Here is a 19,863-nt window from a genome sequence, read left to right as displayed (position 1 = left end):
GCTTCACCCCAAACCCAGTAACTCCCTACCTCCTCAGAAGTCTTTGGGCACCTCCCCACACACAGTACCACCACTCCACTCCAGCAGGCTGCAGCTTCTGCCCTCCTTGTCCCCCAGCCCAGCCTTTGATGCCCTGCTGCTGCTGCTGCAGTGCCCTGTGTGCCCTCTGTGCCCTCTGGGGTTGGTCAGTGCCCCTGGGCACTCCAGGGCTCGTTCCCTTAATGCTGCTCACCTGTCCTGCACACCTGGAGCCAATGATTGAGCACAGCCCACCCCAACCACCCCTGACTCTGTGCCTACAGTGCAGGGCATGCTCACACTTACAGAAGAGTCATTAATACTTGGCTGCCCTTAGAAATGGCTCCAGTTTCAGGCAGCAGACTGCCATCAAACATTTTCCAGCACAGTATTTGTGGTATAAAGCATGGCAGGAATCAGAGAGCCACCCCAAGATTCTGAGGTCAGGCTCAGATTAAAGCACAGATATGACAAGCCAGCATCTGAGGAAGCTCCACCTGTAATTATAGAATATTGAAATCTCTTAAATAATAATAACTGAATAAAGTGGATTTTCTCTCCAACCCATATTCCTGATCTTGGTGAACCCTTGGGAGTAAACAAGGAATTGCATGGTCTGGAATCTGTACTTGTTTCAGATTTGGCTTCTGTAGTTTTAAAGTGACCTTGAAATGAGCTTTATCATAAAAAGCAAACACTTTTGGAAAACATATGTTTCAAAGAAGACAGTTTAGGCTGTAGCCCCAGACTAAAACAATGTGAAAACATGAAGTCCTTATCATGGCATGAGGTCAAGGATTAAAGTGTAGGTGCAACTAGAAGCAAGATATAAAAATATTTACTTCCCCAATATATCTCCTTGTCTCTGCAAGCCATGTCTGTTTGCTGTCCTAACAAATACATTTTTCCTGTAGCAGCTTTCACCCTCCAGAGCTGGGACAGGCTGGATTCAGCCAAGCTCTAAATGTTCAATCTTCTGCAGACTGAAGCAGAAGTAACAGCTTTGATTCTCCAGACTGAGGCTGACTTTGCAGTTCTGGAAGTCAATAAAAAATGTTTGACTTGTAAACTGAGCAGATTTGGTCTGGATGTCACAGAGAAAAAAATAAATGTAGTGCTCTCAGCATTTCAGCTTGACAGGGTCACTTTGCTTTTCTGACCACAATTCTGCTTCCAAACTAACCTTTCAGCAGCTGCTCAGCTCCAGTCATCAATCCTCCTGCTGTTGAAAAGCAATAGCAGAAACACCCATTGACTTCAGCAGGAACAGGATGAGGCTCTTATCTTATAAATGATAGTCTTATGACACACAAAGTGAGCATAAAAAATCTCACTGTGATTCAGACAGGCAGAAAATATCCCCATTGACCCAGCTCAGCTCACTGGAGACCTACATCCATTTGTTTTCAGTTCAGCAAACAGAAGGGTTTATGATTTTTTTTTTTTTTTAAATAAATCAAGACAAGGATATGATAGAAAACAAAACCTGTTCTATCTCTGATGGAATCTGCAGATCAGGTTTGCAATCAAGTGGGAAAATCTCTGATTTTTAGCCATATCTGGAAGGTAAACACAGCCCCCTGACTAAGGCTGCATTTTGTAAACTGTGCTGGGTCCACACTCAGAGCACTCTTGGCTCACCAAACTCAAGACTTTTCCACTTCGAAGATTTGAGCCCTTCAAATGGAGCAGCAACGTTGTAATGCAAACCATTAAGATGCAGGACCATTAAAATTCTCCTATTTCATTGCCCTCGGGGCAACAATTGATTCTGAGCCACCAGCAGCCCTCCAAAGGGGAAGAGAACACAAAGCCAAGCAAAGACATAACCCAGCAGTAGGAGGGTTTCAAATCCAAAATTCATTACCTGCACTGCAGCATTTGTACCACAAAGGGTTGTCCCCAGCAGAACATGATAAAATTGATGTTTTCCCCCTGTTTGGTTTGCCTGCTTTTGCAAATCCATGCAGGAAGAGTCTGCTTGGTTCCTGGCTTTCAGCGCCTCTTTTCCAAATTGTTCGGCCCCACTGGAAACAGAGATTCTTCCCACCCCACAGACTGAGTTGTCAGCACTACATAAGTGTGTTCTGAGCAGTTACAGTTTTCTATACACTAATTAAAGCTTCATATAGAACCTCAGCTAATTAAAATTCCAACGAACTGACTCTGAAATAAACTGTCTGCACCGGGGTATTTACATGAAAATACCTGCTGATGAACGGGTGTTTCTATTCTTCTTTTCCCTCCTACTTTTTTCAGTAGCAGTCAACATCTGTGGGCACATAAAGCATCTAAAACAATTCAAGATTCAGACGTTAAACCCTGAGGTATTTTTTCCTCACAGCCATAATCCCCATTAGTGCCTCTACAATATGCTCTGCAGTGTTAAATACCTGGGGTTTGTTTCTATTCCTGAATTCCAGAATCCTACAGCTACCTTTGATTTTTTTTTTTTTTTGTTTTGTTTTTGCTACCATTATCCTCACTGTGTGCATGAAAACAAAATAATTTATAAATTTCTCATAAGAGCCTGTCTGCAGGAACTTCTCCCAGCCAAAGAAAGGCCAGAGAATGGCAGCAATAAATTTACACATTGCCCTGAAGGAAAAAACAAAACAAGAAAAAACAAAAAACCCTAAACAAAACCAGCTAAATACAATCCAAACCCAAAAGCTTTCTGTGAATATGTTGTATTTTTCTCTTTTTGTTTACAAGGCAGAAAGGTGTAAGATCTATGCTGTAAATAGGTCCTTGCCTGATGCATTTTTAGTGTGGTACAATCATGACAGACTTGAGTCAGACCAGCTCCTGCTAGATTTGAGACCAAGAAAAATATCCCAAGCCTTTTGTTTTATTTCTAATGGCAATAACTCTAAATTGGTAATTCTAGCCCTGAACTGTTTGCATTATCTACTGCACCAACCAAAACAAAACCCTTAGGGAGAACCTGAAAATAACACTGGCCACACTCAGCTGCAACAATTTCCATTGCCCAAACAGAGAAAAGTTCCAAAAGTACATAAACAATATCATTATTAGTAGGAATTTGGATTAGAAAAACCCTTTCAGAATCTCAGTTTTTATCTACATATGAAACAGAACCAAAATATCTGCTTGTTATCATTTTTATCTGCAGTAGAACACTTGGACTATAAGCACCCTGTTCTGATGAAGCTGCACTCTGTAAGACATTAAGTAGCATTAAATGAAAATATGATGCATTTAATTAGAAAAACTGACCATAAAACTTTAAGCCAAATCATAGCTTTAGCATCAGAGGCTTATTTAAAACCTCAGGCATGTAAGTGACAGTTTTCCAAGGGAAGTTCTACCCAGAGTCACTGGAGTGTTCTCACTACAATACACTAATAAATAACTCTAATTATACTCTACTTGCAAATTCTCTGGGACTGTTTTAAAAGAGTTTTTAAAAGCCCTCTACAGAATTTAAGCAAAATCACACAGTGAATTATGAATTGCCTTTTCTGGCTGATGGATTTTGGAGTGCTCAGCACCTTTTCACATGGATTACATCTTGCAACAACAGTACCTCAAAGAACTTCCAAGATCTTTTAAAGATGTTTTTTTGTGGCTCAGTCATAAATGAAGTGGGAGTGGACTTAAGAGGACATTTCAACTAAGTTCACCATCAACTAAGGGTGCAGCAGGATACTCTGTCCTGTCATCCAGGTTGTGATTGAGGAGATCAGACAGCATTGGCCTCGTTGTTGATGACTGGGGGACACCAGTGACTGAATTTCTTCTGGGCTTTGTGACACTGAGCACAACCCTTCCAGTGATCCAGTCTGGAATTCATGTTGATGCCTTGTGCAGGCTGCCCTGGAACAGAGGCTGGATGGAGTTCCAGAATAAAGCAGGGATTGATTCCAAGGATCTCCTCCATGGATCCACCTTGGGCAGCACCAGAGCCCAGCCAGGGCTGCCCCCAAATGACCCAAAATGGCCCAAAATGCCCGGCCGGGCACGGGGTCTCTCCCTGGGATCAGCTCTGCTCCATTCCCACCTTGCAGTTCATTGTCCCAGCCCAGCTTTAGCCCAGGCACTCCCACCCTGCTTGTTTTTCTCTCTCCAGCCCACGGGGTTTGTGCTCCTGGGCTGGGATTGGGATCATTTGTCCTTGGTGCCCAGCTGGAGCAGGAATTGTTTTGTCTCCCTGCTCTGTGCACAGAGCTCACCATCCCATAATATGGAGCCCAGACCCACTAAAGCAGCACAGAATGTGAACAATATCAAAGCTCAAACCTGAGGCATCAGTGTCACTGCTCATTTCCCTGGCCAGTCCATGAGGAAGGATGGCCAATCTGTCCTCATCATGGCAGGTAGGATTTCCCTTTTATCTGGTCTGAAACTCTCCCTTTTTAATCTCCCTGCTGTGTCTTGTCCTCCCACAGTGCCCCACATCCAGAGCCTGGTTTCAGCTTCCCCAGCAGCTCCTCACAGGGGCTGGGGGGTCCCTGTGCTCACAGGGCAGGTGCTCCAGGCAGCTCTCACTGCAGTCACTCCGTGTTCTTCCAGGGCAAAGGGATGGCAAAACCACGAGTGGCTTTCCAGGCAGGGTCTAATGAATGCTGAGCAGAGGAGATGATTCCTTCCCATGAGCTACTGCCCCTTCTGTGCTTTTCCTGAGGGTGAGTGCAAACACATCTTTTCCCAACCATCCAAGGCTCCATGACATCCATCTCCATGATCTTTCAAAGACAGAGAACGCTTTCAGAAACCTGGGGTGCAGAAAAGCTCTTCCCAGAGACCTGTCTAGCTTAAAATTTGCCCAACTCTTCTGAAGCTGTTCCAACTGCAGGCTGCTTTAGAAAGGTGCAGCTGTGTCCTTCATCCTGCTCATGGTTGCATATTCCCACATCCATCTCTGTCCCACTCTTTGGGGGACAGTGTTGGGTCAGTTCAGTTCAGTGGTTTGAGATAAAACAGATGCAAAACCTTTTTTCAGTTGGTTTTTCTCTCATATCAGCAAACCCAGTCAAGGGGCTATGAGACCATAAGATTGAATTCTACAGGAATCACAAGAATCCACAGGAAGAAACAGAGGGCAGAGTTGGATGTAAACAACTTTTTATCAGCTCAAGATGAACACTAAAATCTTTCCTTGAGTGTTTTCCTGGATCCAAACCATGGCAACCACAGAGCTGGAAACAGCTCTGTATTTTCCTGCAATGTTTAGAGTCTGATCCATTTAGCATATTGTATTTGGAGTGTTAACATCTCCCACAGAACAAGTTGTGAAAAAATGTTGACTATTTAAGTTTTCTACTTTATTCTTCTAACGTGTATTGGCCACAACACAACTTCTGCACTCTGAACTTTGCTGTACTAATCTAGCAGAAATTTAGAGTTTAGTAATTGCTTATTTATGCTTATGCTGTGACCTAATAAAAGCCTAATCTGAAATATACTGGCATGAGATGCCATGTAGCTCACAGACAAATATTGTAACACAAAACCCAGGCAAACAGCAAAAAATACATTTAATGTATAGTAAGAAAACATGAAGCCTTCAAAAAGAATCTGTGTCCCTCCTTCTCACACCCCATAATGATTCAAGTAATGGATTTAGAGCAAGGAAAAAAGATATCCTCTGCTTCATATATACTGTTCAAAGATTTTTCAGACTTTATCTGCAATCAAAAAATGCACAAGATCTGATTTGGAGAGTGGGGAGAATTGACAATGACAGGGAAGATGCTCAGCTGGAGCCTCCCTTCATCTCTGCACCCATGGAGGCAACCTGGGCCTTTTTTAAACATTGAAAGAGCTGACATTAAACCTGGAGGGCCCCAAGCAGAGGCCAAGACTTTATAGCTCAGCAGAGAGACCTGGCTTCTCCTGCAGGTCAGCTTAAGGGTTCACTGGGGATAAGGGCATTTGTGCCAGCATTTTACTGCAGAATGGTTAAAATGCTGCAAATTCAAACTGGTTCATCTCCCTGTGGCTCATTTAGGAACTTTCAGCAGGACTTGGATCACCCTGCAGACTCACCAGACATCAGTGATCACTGGAAAGCCTTGGCCATCACAGCAGAAACAGGCTGGGTGTCATTCACAGCCCTGCAAATTAACTAATTAATTAATTAATTTAATTTTAATGGCTCTTCAATCCATTTCAAAGTTCACTGTGGTCTCTTTTTCCTACTTCACAGGCAGGGAAAGCCTCTAATTGAACATTTTGCTTGTATCATCTCTTTCCAGGCCCCTATTTCTGTATTTTAGGGGAAAGCCATCAGCTGTAGTTCCCACAAGTTTTGTATGTGGGACATTTGTTTCTAGACTGGATGAAAAAAAAAAGCAATTCAAAATCAATCCTCTACCATGTTCACTGAAAGGAAAACAAAATCTTTGATGAATAATTTCTTTTCTTTATGCCTGTGAGAGGCCTGCTGGTTTCACAGCAGAGCCTTACACGTGTGAACAAAGTTCACTCACTTTTCACATGAGCAGCACAGATTTCACTCCTTTTTGACCTCCAGACTTGAAACTCACCTCTTCTGCTCACTGGAGAGATTAACTGTTTCCTGTGCACCTCTCACCTCACACAGATCTTTAACCCATGGGTAATGAAGGTAAAACCATTCCAGAACAGACAGATTTGGTAAAGGAAAGAACAGAAAATGACAATTGTACAAGCTGCAGGTGAGGATGGTCAACATTCAAAGAAAGCAAGGCAATTTAAAGAGGCATTTCTACAATATCTACCATAAACTTCCATGAACAAGGCCAAATCTAGGGAAATAATTCATTAAAATCTATGTATAATCACTTGGCAGCATTTCTTCCAGCAACTGATACCTTTCCTCAAGCTTCCTGCTAATCAAAACTTTTCAACAGGCTGAGCAACAAAAGTATTTATTATAACTTGAAATGGTGTGGCTTAGACAGGTGAGCAGTTTTTGCTGGGAAGTTTCATGTGGGTGCTGATGTAGAAGAAATTTGATATTTGTCCTACATGCGTGAAGAAATTAAAAAAATCTCTGCATATCCCCTTGGAAAGTGAAAATGCAGCAGCAATAAAAGAATATTGACAGAAAAGTGGACATTCAGGAGTTCCTCCCATTATAAATTTTCTCAGTTCCACTGAGCTCTAGGAAGGGCTGGATAAAAATAGTCTTTCAGAAAAGAAACCTTCACATTGTTTAATCTTCCATTAAACTTCATTTCTCTAATGCTTTAAGTTTTATGCTTAACAAATACACACAGCAAATCATCTCAGTCTTCTGAACTTTTTTTTGTTTGTTTTACTAAAAGAAGTAAAAGTCCCAGGCAGGACATCCTTTAACATGTGCAACACCCTAATTTGGTCATCACATCTGCTCTTTAGGCAAGGGAAGTGTTTATGTAGTTAAGCTCAAATAGTGAGAGCAGAGACCTGGGTTCTGTTCTTCCCTTTGCAGAGGGTATGAAATGAGAATTTGGGCAACTCACATCTCAAGTGCCACACTTTGTACCACAGCATTTGATTTTTAACAAGCTGCCATGTCCTCAATATTTATTCTAAGCTTCCTGTAAAGTCTCTCTGTCCTGTTGCAGTGGTTGACTGGATGACAAGGCTGCAAAACAAACTTAGAGCAAAACCAAACACACACACAGAGGTTGGGTTTGGAATTTTTTTTTTGTGGGGTTGTTTGTTTGTGTTTTTGTTGGTTTTTTTTTGTTTTTATTTATTTATTTTTGGTGGGGTTTTTTTGTTTGGGCTTTTTTTTGTTTTTTTTTTTAATTTGTTTTGATTTGTTTGATTTTTTTGCTTTTTGGGTTCTTTTTTCTGTTCAGTTTTTTTTTTTTTTTGTTGGGCTTTTTGCTGTAGTTTTTTATTTCCTTGGCTTTTTTGGGTGGTTTTTGGGCTTTTTTGTTGGTTTTTTTTTAATTTGTTTGGGGTTTTGGTTTTTTTTTGTTTTGTTTTTGGTTTGGTTTTTTTTTTTTAGTTGTTCTTTTTTAGATGTTTGTTTTTCTTTTTTTCTTAATTTGGCTTTTTTTGTTTGGTTTTTTTTGTTTGTTTGTTTGTTTGTTTTTTTCGGTTGTGGAGAACTTTTTAGGTTTCGGTGGTTTTTCCCCTTTTTCTTTTGTGTTTTTTCCTGTTTTCCTTTCCCCCCATCCCCCGAGCGCACCGAGAGGAGGAGGAGGAAGCAAGAGGAAGGCGACCGGCACAAAGTTGGCGCGGCGAGCGCGACCCGGGGGCACCGGCGGGGGGAAGGAGGAGGAGGAGGAGGAAGAGGAGGAGGAGGAGAAGAAGGAGGAGGAGGAGGAGGAGGAGGAGGAAGGCGCCTCTCGGAAGGCGCAGAGGCCGAGCCCCGCCGCGGGGAGCTGCACCTCCCTGGTGGGAGGAGGCGGGCTGAGGCTGGGGATGCGGGATGCGGGATGGAGGATGCGGGGCGGCGTCGCCCGAGGCGCTTTAAAGGCTCGCAGGCAGCGGGGGCGGCGGCGGAGCGATGAGCGAGGTGAAGGTGGCCGTGCTGGGCGGCAGCGGAGCCGGCAAATCGGGTAAGGGTGAGGGGGAGAGGCAGGGAATGGCTCGGGTGTGGCGGAGGGGGAGGCGAGGCCCCGCTGATCCCGGCTCTGCTTCCCTCCCGCAGCGCTGGCAGTGCGGTTCCTGACACGGCGCTTCATCGGAGAGTACGCGTCCGGCGGCGGTGAGAGCCCCGCGGGCAGCGAGGGATGGAGAGAGGGATGGAGGGATGGAAGGGATGGAGGGATGGAGGGATGGAGAGAGGGATGGAGGGAGAGATAGATGAGCAGGGATGGGAGTGGCTGAAGGGAGGTGAGGGAGGATGATACATTGAGGGCAGGGATGTATGGAGGCATGAGGAGGGATCCATGGAGGGGCAATGATGTGATGGAGGCAGATGGAATGATGGATGATGGGGATTGGTAGGGAGGGTAGATGTATGGATTATGGATGAAGGTTGATGGATTGCATGGACTGGCTGGACTTTTGTATTGATGGAGGATGCTGGATCTGGCTGGCTGGATGGATTGAGGCTGGATGGATTGGATGGATGGGGGGATGGGTGTGAAGTATAGCATGGGATGGATGTGGGTAATCCGTGTTATCGTTAGTGCAGAGATGGAGGGATGGATGGAAGGATTGATGGAGGGATGGATGGAGGGATAGAGGCAGGGATGGGAGGGATGGAGAGATGATGGAAGGAGGAATAGGTGGAGGGATAGATGTAAGTATAGATGGATGGTTTGAGGCAGAGATGAAGGGATGGATGGAAGGATTGATGGAGGGATGGATGGGAGGATGGAGGGATAGAGACAGGGATGGATGAATGGAGGTTTTTTCCCCCTGGGGAGAGCAAGTGCTAGATGGATGTTGATATATGTATGTGACACAGAAACTGCATTTAGGGGCAGGCAATGGCTCAGAGCTAAGAGAGTGCAGCGTTGTTCTGTGAAAAAGTGCCTGAACAGAAATAATGAGCAAAGAGGGTGGTGGTGCTAATATTCAAATCTCATAATTAATTAGTTTGACCACCAAACTCCCAAAAACTCACTTCTTTTTCAAACCAAAACAATGTATCATGTAGTTTTTATCTGGCAAGCTTTATCTTATTGTTATTATTACCTGTAAAACTCATACTCTTTCACAAATCTATAGTTTGGTTTGTACATCCTGAAAGTAAAAGTTTAAATAGCAAAGCACAGAGTGCATTTCTGAAGCACTGCTTCCAAAAAAGCAGATAGAAGTGCTTAACAAATGCTAGAGAGTGGAGTAGCATCTCTTGTTTACAGCTGCTCTCAACATCCCATTACTTCTATCGTGAACTGGAAAGTTTTTTTCTGACAAGGCGTTGTGGGTGATTTTTCCCTTGCGGCTCCCCAAGCGCTGATTTGATGGAGAATTTGGGCGTGGTAGAACTTTGCAGGGAGATGGGAATTTCCCCTCGGTTACGGGCGGGAGGTCCTGCCGGGCTGTGAGCCCTGGGGAGGGGGGAAAGGACGAGCCGGGGTCGGGGGGAGATCGCTGTGAAGGGGCTGGGGAGGGGAAGAGAACCGGGCTGAGAGTGGGGTATGCTCAGCTCGATCAGAGAGAGCCAAGGAATAGACTAAAAAACCCCAAACAAGACCTGCTCTAGCGAATATCCCCTCCTCGGCTCCAGAGGATATTCAGATTATTGAAGGGCACGGGTGGGCAATCAAAGCACAACACGAGGCTCCCAGTGGGGCAGGAGGGCGCTGCTTTGGTGGCTTTGAGGAAAACCTGGCTGTACACAGATTAAAAGTCCCTTTCATGCCACTTGTGTCACTTTCATCAAGACACTTCTAAATCTAGGAAGGTGGGAAAGCAGGACTTGGATTTTTACATCCCGGGTGGAAATACCGTTCAGCTGATGCCCGAATAGCTCTGGAAGTGTGCTGCCACCCCAGCTGATGTGGCAGGAGTCCCAAAACTTAACGAGGCACAGAGATTGCCCTCTGCCTCACTCTCCCTGCCAAAGTAAAGGATTCTCTCCACACCTTTCTTCCCTCCCCCCCCGCAGGAATCAGAGGAGCTTCTAGTGATCTGTAAATAACAAATTAAAAAGAAGGAAAAACTTAACGAGGAATAGGGAAAAAGAAAAGAAAAAAGGAAAAGAGAAAAAGAAAAGTAAAAAGAAAGAAAAACTTAACAGAGATTGCCCTCTGCCTCACTCACCCTGCTAAAGTAAAGGATTCTCTCCATGCTTTTTTCCCCCCATCCCTACAGGAATCAGAGTAGCTTCTAGTGATCTGTAAATAACAAGAAAAAAGAAGGAAAAACTTAATGAGAAACAGAGAAAAGAAAAAGAAAAAAGGAAAAGCGAAAAAGAAAAGAAAAAAGAAAGAAAAACTTAACAGAGTTCCCTCTACCTCACTCTCCCTGCTAAAGTAAAGGATTCTCTCCATGCTTTTTTTTTTTCCCTCCCCACAGGAATCAGACTAGATTCTACTGATCTGTAAATAACACATTAAAAAGAAGGAAAAACTTAATGAAAAACAGAGAAAAGAAAAAGAAAAAAGGAAAAGAAAAAAAAAAGAAGGAAAAACTTAACAGAGATTGCCCTCTACCTCACTCTCCCTGCTAAAGATTCTCTCCATGTTTCCCCCCCAAGAATCAGAATAGCTTCTACTGATCTGTAAATAACAAATTAAAAAGAAGGAAAAACTTAACGAGGAATAGAGAAAAAGAAAAGAAAAAAGGAAAAGAGAAAAAGAAAAAAGAAAGAAAAACTTAACAGAGATTGCCCTCTGCCTCACTCACCCTGCTAAAGTAAAGGATTCTCTCCATGGTTTTTTCCCCCCATCCCTACAGGAGTCAGAGTAGCTTCTAGTGATCTGTAAATAGAAAGAAAAAGGAAGGAAAAACTTAATGAGAAACAGAGAAAAGAAAAAGAAAAAAGAAGGAAAACAGAGGAAAAAAGACAAAAAAAGGAGGAATAACTTAACGAGGCACAGATATTGGCCTCTTTCTCACTCTCCCTGCTAAAGTAAAGGAGTCTTTCCATGCTTTTTTATTCCCCCTCCCCCCAGCAATCAGAGTAGTTTCTAATGATCTGTAAATAACAAAGAAAAAAGAACTACTAAGCTGAGTTGCACTGAATATATCCAAATGAACTTATTCTGAAGGAGGAGCTACAACTGTACATTATTTGTTATTTTACAAACACAGACTGAGCAGACACTTTGTGTCCCAGCTGGCTGCTCTAGGTCTAAACTACCTCATGTAAATTATGTGTTCTGTGTGCTCTCTGTGTGTTCCAAACCACCTACAACCAAAACCAGGTTCTGTTCTCAGCCTCCAGTACTGCAAGTCCTGTAAAGGCAGACAAACCCCCAGAACATTTTCATTCTTTAACAAATGATTCCTGGAAGATAGATAAGTTTAGCACTGTTGGTAGAGATGAGAAAAGTGGTAATAGGGGTGGTAAGATAAAGATCATGCCACTATTAGTGGGATTAAAATAATAATTAAACATTTGTTTAATTAAGGAAACAAGCAAGGGGCTGTAGATTTTATACCCTGAGATGCTTGGGACTGATAATTTACCATCATGATAATTCTTAAGATGAGCAGGAAGAATGCTGAAGATGCCGAGTGCCAGAGATCACTGAGCTATCCCTCACTGCACAGTTTAAGTGTGTTTTCTGTGCTGTCAACACCAGTTCTTGTCCCTGAAGTTCAGAAAATGACAAATTGCAGTGCAGAAAGCCTGTTTTGCAAGCACAAACTGCTTACACTTGCTCAGAACATCCTGCTGCTTTAAATAGTAGTGATGGTGTGTCTGCAGTAGAGTTCCCAGTGCTGGTGCAGAGTCCTAAGTCTGAGACACTGCAGAAATATTTTTGGACCAGATCCTAAGGACATGGTGCTGTAAATACTCTTGGTCTAATGCTGCCTGGTATGAGAACTCTTAAAGCAGCAGGAGCCATGGTAAAGAAATATTACTGCTAAATAACACTTCTGTGCAGAATCAGAGCTGCACATTTTATAACCCTGAGCCCTGAATGATGATCAGCATTTAGCTGATTGTGAGGATTGTGAATTCCCCTCACCTCTGTTTTGGGGGAGGAAAAGCAGGGTCTGAAAGGGTTCACTCACCCAGCCTTTGATGGGAGCACCACAGTGAAAATGGTGTGGGTCTGCCTAAGGGCTTGAGTGGTGCAAAATGCAATAGGTTTGTTTCCAGTGTGTGCTCAGAAAAAAAGGGAAACCACCAGTCAGCAAAAACAAAATCACAAAACAGACAAAAATCCTTCCCTAAAACCCTTCCTCACCTGAAAAAAGAAAAAAAAAAAAAAAACCCACCAAAAAGACACCCCCACAAACTAAAAAAACAAAAACAAAAAAAAACAAACAAAAAAAAAAAAACCCAAAACCAAACAAAGAAACAAAAAAACACCAGATCAGAGACAAAAAGTTTCTACATGTCTTGAGAAACCAATCAAATTACCAGTATTCAAGGAATCCTCAGTATTATCAAATTGCACTGTTGCCTTGCCCTTCCCTTCCCTTCCCTTCCCTTCCCTTCCCTTCCCTTCCCTTCCCTTCCCTTCCCTTCCCTTCCCTTCCCTTCCCTTCCCTTCCCTTCCCTTCCTTCCCTTCCCTTCCCTGCCCTTCCCTTCCCTGCCCTTCCCTTCCCTTCCCTTCCCTTCCCTTCCCTTTCCCTGTCATCCCCAGCCAGTAACACTGATTTTCTTTGGATAATTATCTATCTTAGAATGCATCTACACCAAACACTTGTGCCTGGACGGGAGGCAGATACACCTGGAAATTTATGACCCTTGTTCCCAGGTAAGAATTTAGCAGGAGGAGGGTAAAGAAAAGCTGTTCTTCATTACCTGTGTATTTGGTAAAAAAAAGTCAAGGGGTTACAAACTTTTAATTGTTGGAATTTGTGCTTGCTCTTTTGGGTTTTATTTAAATAAGACTGAAATTTTAGGGTTGCTGGGGCTTGGAACTACTGAGTGCTTTCCCATTAGCAGGAGGGATTTTGGTTGCACATATTTGTGCTCGTGCTCTCTGAGCTGTCTGTACTCATGTTTTTTTTCCTTAGAAAAAGGCCTAACTTAAGCTGTTTAGCAAAGTAAATTCCTTACAGCAACTTGTAAGAAGTTGAGAATCAAAAGTCTGTTGCTTTATCTCACATGCTTGCCATTTGCTTTGGGACATCAGGAACTGTGTGCTTCTTAATTCTCTTGAATTTTGGATGTGCAGGAAAAATCATTAATCCTGTCCCATCCCCTCATGTACTCTGCATATCAAGAAATAGTCAAGTAAATGATTTTTTTTTTGTTTCTGATTAGCTTCCAGTTTTTTATCTATTTTAGGTCCTATGGTCTTGCTAGCTGCTGCCAAGTCACGTGCAGGGATAAGCTAATTTTAAATAGTTTTGAAATGACACTCCTTTGCTTAATGGGACAGTTTAAAGCTGTTGCTTTCTGGAAATCAAAGTGTGGCAGCTTCTTGGTGTGAAGAGGGTCAAGGATTAGTAAAACCCTGTTATCACTCAAGTGACTTTTGTCACTAGATTTGTTAAACTCAACTGCAGACTGAAAGAAGATTTTTTTTCCCCCCTATCTCTTCAGAAATTTAACATATGGCTAATTAGTGTTTGAAACTTGAAGAATTCAAAGAGGAAAGAAAACAAACGAAGGAAATCCTTAAGCTTACTGTAGTCAGAACGTTAGGGACAAGCAAACCAGAGCTAGAGCCACAAATCACAAATGTTGATGGCTCCTCTGTGTGTTCCACGTCTCATGTAACCCTGCAGAATTTAAGCATAAGCAATGGCTGTACAAGTTGTGGGATTTCACTGCTTAAACAAAGTCTAAATACTTCATAATGAAATTGTCCGTGATCCAAAGTGCCATTTTTGATTCTGATTTAACTATTTGTATAAATAAATTTGTACAAACATAAAGGCTTTATTTGTAAGGCTTTTGGAGCAGCACTAGCATGATGCCAGCACCTAAACCTATTAAATATCTTGCAATGAAAGTTACTGTGTTCTGGCATTGGCAGTGACAGAGAAAAAGCTCTGGAGTGGCAAGAGTAACATTTTTTTTCCTTGTGCCTTTGCACCTCTTTCAGGCCCAGCAGGGGAAGCTGTCCCTGGCAGATGAGCTGCACTGGGCTGATGGGTTTATCATTGTCTATGACATCAGTGACAGAGCATCCTTTGCCTTTGCCAAGGCACTGCTCTACAGGATCCGAGAGTCCCACACAGCAGTTTGTAAAAAGTAAGTGCCATTATTTATTATTTTTCCCCTCAGCAAGACCCTTTTGCGAGCTTGCAGGCTGTCCTAGCAGCAACTAAAATCCAGCAGCAGCAAAGTGATCTAACAAAATGCCAACAACAAGGTACCCGAGGGTAAAATGTGTGGCAAATTACAATCAATTTTACTGTATCCAAACCCAAGCACACCAGGATTTTTGTTCTTATTTCTTACAGAACTATTATTTAACTGATACAGAATTAGTATTCAAATGATTGTTGTAAACATTTCTGCTGTGTTGCACAAGTAAAAAAGCCTGGCATAGTCAGTCTGTGCTTTTACTCTCCCACTCAATTACCAATGGAGGTACACAAATACAGGGGCTGAAGAAAAACAATAAATGCAAGTAATACCACAAATATCTCCTAAACTGCCTTTGGTGGTGACCCCAGCATGATTTGTGCACATGGGTGGCATATGGAAAGAAAAAAAGGAGTTGAAAAAAAAGAATCACCAGGACTGCAGGTGTGAGTGTGGATGGGGGTGTGTATTCCTGCACCAGTCAGCTGAGGTGCTTTCTAAATAAAAGAGTGAAATCCTTCACCTATATCAGAAGAGAAGTAAAAACCCCATTTTTCTGTCTGTTTTACTGCTGAACTTTCTTAAATAAGGTTAATTTCTGAAAGGAATCATTTCAGCAGAAGCTTGGAATTAGATTTCCTGTGTTTCCTTTTGAGTAATGCCACTGACACTGATCTGTCTCTTGGACCCTGTCCTGTTATCTGCTCATGGAAATAATGATCAGGTTGCTTCTCCAGGTGCTGACAATATACTCAGCAGCACAGAGCATGAAAAAACCAGTGGATTAAAAAAATCCATGAATTCTTTGAGTAGAGACAACAAAAATTAAAATCTACTGCTAGAGAGCAGCTTGTCTGGTAAATCCTTTGACAAATGGGAAACTAAAATTCTTCCTGGCTGGGTGAGGGGGCTGGTTAGTTCATTTTAGGTTTTTTTGCAATGCTTGCTGTCCTGAACATCCATGCTTTTCATACACTCTGAATTTAGCACAGCACACCACACAGCCTTGTACAAATCTTTTCTCTAACTGGAACCTTTTTCATTTCAGGGTGGTCGAGCCCTCAATATTTTTGGTGGGCAATAAACAGGATTTATGCCACATGAGGGAGGTTGGCTGGGATGAAGGACAGAGGCTGGCAATAGATAACAAGTGCCAATTCTGTGAACTGTCTGCAGCAGAGCACTGCCAGGAGGTTGTGGCAATGTTCACCAAGGTGCTGAGGAACATCACTGCCAATTCCAAAGGGAAGGAGAAGAGACGACCAAGCGGCTCCAAGTCAATGGCCAAGTTGATCAACAACGTGTTTGGGAAGAGGAGGAAATCTGTGTAGGAGATGGTTAGTCCTGAAGTTGGAACAAGCTGAGATAATGGAGCTGAGCTCTTGGGATTCACTGAATTTCCTCCAAAGGTCAATATGTGGAGGAGTAAGACAGTAGAAACCAAAGTGGGAGGCAGAATGGTCTAGACCTGGAAGACCTGAACTTCTATTTCAGCTCTGCTGCAGATTTACTGTAGAGGGAAATGCCATTTAAACTGTAAACTGCTCCAGAGGAGAGTTTAGTCTGATTTATTCAGCCCCAACATGGTTTTGGGTAGAGCCTCTAGGTGCAACTGAGGTATAAACAGATGTTTAATTTCACAGATTCACTTCTATTGGAAAAGATCCTAAGTCATCAAATCCAGCCATTAACCAAACACTACCAAGTCTACCACTAAACCACATAATATCCAGTAAGCTCAGCCTTGCTGATCAAAATCTTACTTCAGAATCCTGAGTAGTGGTTTTTTGTGTGTGTGTGTGCAAGAACATTTGCACTAAGAAAAGCAAAGTACTGCAGCTTCATGTGGCAGTGTATTTGTATTTAACTCAGGTCCTTGTGTGCCTTACACTTGCTGAAATTCATATGAATTCAATGCTTAGACACCGAGTCTACAGAAGATATTTACCTGCAGAGCTGCCTTGCAGAGGCACCAGAAGTAGGGAAGCAGATACTTAAAGCAGCATTGTCTCCTATTTCAGCATCTTTTTTCCTTTATTCCATGAGTGATGAGAGAAAGTGGAGAAGGTTGAGGAGTGTGGGAGCTGAAATGTTGGTGAAATGTTAATCAGTGAGCACAGGCCTGTTTTGGCAAGGAGGTTGTTGAGTGAAATAATTTAGCAGCAAGGGCCAGCAGAAGGCTTGGGTTGATTCCTTCCACAGAGCAGCTTTTGTCAGCTTTAACAAAAGTTTCATGAGCTGCAAGGTGGGTGTGACTGCTCCATCTCAGATGGCAGCAGGAGCTTGGGAGGCTCAGGGACTGGTAAAGAGCACAAGTTCTCTAGGAGGTCTGCCTGGATTTAAAGGTCAGCCTGCTGGTGAGACCTGTGATCACAGAGAGTGTTTTCCTAATAACCAATGTCCTTACAGCTACTCATGGCTGTGGTATTGAAATACCACAGAGAGAGCACTGGGTACTGCTAGCTACACTGCTCAGATGTGCATATTAAACATCAGATGGGTGTAAATGTGTTGTCAGTTGGCATTCAGAGCTCTTTCTTTGGACAGCTAAAAAAGGGCTTAGCCCAGAGTGTTTGCAAGTGCTGTGCTCATACAGAAATTATGAAAGGGAAGGGAAAATGAATTGCTGCCTCCTACACACCCCAGGGGACAGCTGGGATTCAGCCTTTGTAGGATGCTGACTTGAAGCCTACCTCTGCTCTGAAATTTTACCTGCATTGAAACTAAAAAGTTTCAGGATTATTATTTTTTTTTTTCAGTTTTTGAGTGTTCACCCATAAGACAACATAAAAAAGTTACATATAATCTTAGCAGTAAGGTTGTGAAACAATACTAAAGCACATTCTATTGTGCTGACCAAAGATCACTTTCTTTTTTTAAGCAGAAGATACTGTTTATTTCACTTGTTAGAAGACTGAAAATATTGGAACTTAGTTCTCAGCTGACAGGCACTGCTCTGCCCTGTCAGGAGCATTGCATTTTAAGTGTATGGTCAATATCTATGAGAATGAACCTGCAGATTTCTCATGTACACCCCTCAGCTTCCCAGCCCACACAGGATCCCAGAAATACCAACAGACAGTTGTAGCTTTACCTTGCTCTAGCACTGCCAGATTCCAGAACTCTGATTTGTATTTACTGCTCTGGTATTAAATAAACTGGATATAAGATGGATGTATTAATGAGTTTTGGTTTGTTTTCCCTTTACTCTGGTATAAAGCTACAGAGTTTTGTTTTGACTGCTGTAAAAGGGAAGCCCTGTGCAGATCTGAAATTCAGACTGGAAAAGGTAAATCTGGGAATTGGCCCCTTGCACCAAAGAGAAACTCTGCCTGTGTTTGCTGAGCACAATGAAGAATCCCTCACGTGCCTTTAAGCAGTGAAGAGAGCCTTTAAATATTGCTTTATCCTTTAAAAATGAGCCAAAACAGCCACAGAGAGGCCAATCAGGTGTGTTCATATTCCTGGGAATGTGGGATTTCAGACAGATGGAACCTGCAGTACAGCCCATAGTCTTTTTGTCAGTGTGGAGTAAGTGCTGGAACACAGAGGAGCTGTCATCTCCAGGGCCATGTGCTCACCTGAAAACCACCTGAAACAGCTGCAGCACCTAGAAACAGGAGGATTAAAACTTAAACATACTAAAACACCCAGCACCGACATAATTTGGTGTTCTCAGCATTGGGATTTCACTTGTCTTTCATTGCTGATGAGTGCAGGTGTACAAGAATGCAGAATTCTAAAAGCAGGTACACCTTCTCCCATTCTTAATGCATTTTTTTAATAACTTTTAAAAAAAATGAAGGCTTTTAAAAATACTTAAAAGGCTGATATATATAAATATAATATATATATGTGTGTGTACGTGTGTGGTTTTTTTTGCTAAGTGTTTTTAGAGTTCTAACAGGGAAGAAAATGTATGGACTGGCACAGCCACATTGCAAACAAGAAATTAGCCAGAACCCTGCTTGTTTAAACAGTAAATGATGTGAATGATGTCTGATGCTCAGCCTTGACAGTGACATCACCTGGAGAATACCAGGCTCATTGAGGGGTGTGGAAATGGAGCTGTTGGTGCTGTCACACAGCCCCAGCCTTTCTCACCAAAAGGTTTTGGAATTGCTGTGCAAGAATTAAAGGTTTCTGGCTGTCACAGCTGGAAGTCCTTGTTTAATATGAGCTTTCTAGTTTCAGTAGAATTTTTGCCTGAGAAAGGCACTCAGAACTGATGTTCTTTCTCCCTGTCTTCAACTCGTTTTTACTTTGGAAACAGTGACATAGAAGCAAAGAGCTTCTACTGAAATATAAAGGTAAATATCTCCTGGCTCCCAACTGCTGTCTCTCAGAGCACTTTCAGGGCTTTTTGAAGCCCTTTCTCACCACAGTTTTGAAATAAACAATTCAGACTAACACCACCTCAGCTCCTTTTCCCACTGTCTTGTCTGGATGCATTAAACTCTTTCAGAAAATCCCACTGAAATCATGTTCACAACGGGGCAGAGGGGAAAACATCCCAGGAAAACTTAGAGCATGACCCTCCTGGAAAAAAGGAATGATGAAGTGAAGTATTGAGTAGACCAACCAACCAAGCACGCTGTACTCTGCAGACAAAAGTAACCACCACGGGCCTTTTTAGCCCATTGCCAGGTTTCTGAAGGGCTGGAGAGGAGAACATTGAGCCATGGGGGGAGAGTGGGTGTTTTTCTCTCTGTCTGACTGCACTGCTTTGAGGATGAGATGTGAAGATGTCTGATCCTGGCTCTCTCCAGCTCTGAGGCAGAGAGAGGGATGGATGCTGTGGCCACTGGCTTGAATTGTTGATCCTTTCACCCAAATCCCTCAATGGTATTTCCAGAGCCGACACTAAAAACAAGAGGAATATGGAAACCACTGAAAGCAGAACAGAAGTGCAGTTAGCATCCCAGAACAGGCTGATTTTCCATCAGGATGCCTCTTGGAACAGGTGCTTTGGGCTAATGAGGTTTCATACATTGCCTATGGGTAGAGGAACAAGCTCCAGTTCTGATTCAGCTGGAAAGCAATCCTTGCCTGTCCACTCTGA

The 19,863-nt window shown here is 42.8% G+C and overlaps 1 protein-coding gene across 1 annotated transcript; it reads left to right on the top strand.

Annotated features, from left to right (window-relative positions):
* Positions 1-8,309: 8,309 nt before the first annotated feature.
* Positions 8,310-17,975, top strand: RERGL (RERG like). The gene is made up of 5 exons (XM_050969878.1): positions 8,310-8,522; positions 8,615-8,671; positions 13,223-13,296; positions 14,596-14,744; positions 15,850-17,975. Exons 1-5 carry the CDS (start codon positions 8,471-8,473, stop codon positions 16,130-16,132), a joined length of 615 nt encoding a protein of 204 aa, XP_050825835.1. The 5' UTR covers positions 8,310-8,470; the 3' UTR covers positions 16,133-17,975.
* The last annotated feature ends 1,888 nt before the right edge of the window (positions 17,976-19,863 follow it).

Source organism: Serinus canaria, chromosome 1A (genome assembly GCF_022539315.1).
Source record: "Serinus canaria isolate serCan28SL12 chromosome 1A, serCan2020, whole genome shotgun sequence".
NCBI lineage: Eukaryota > Metazoa > Chordata > Aves > Passeriformes > Fringillidae > Serinus > Serinus canaria.
This window is presented reverse-complemented; position numbering and strand designations above follow the sequence as displayed.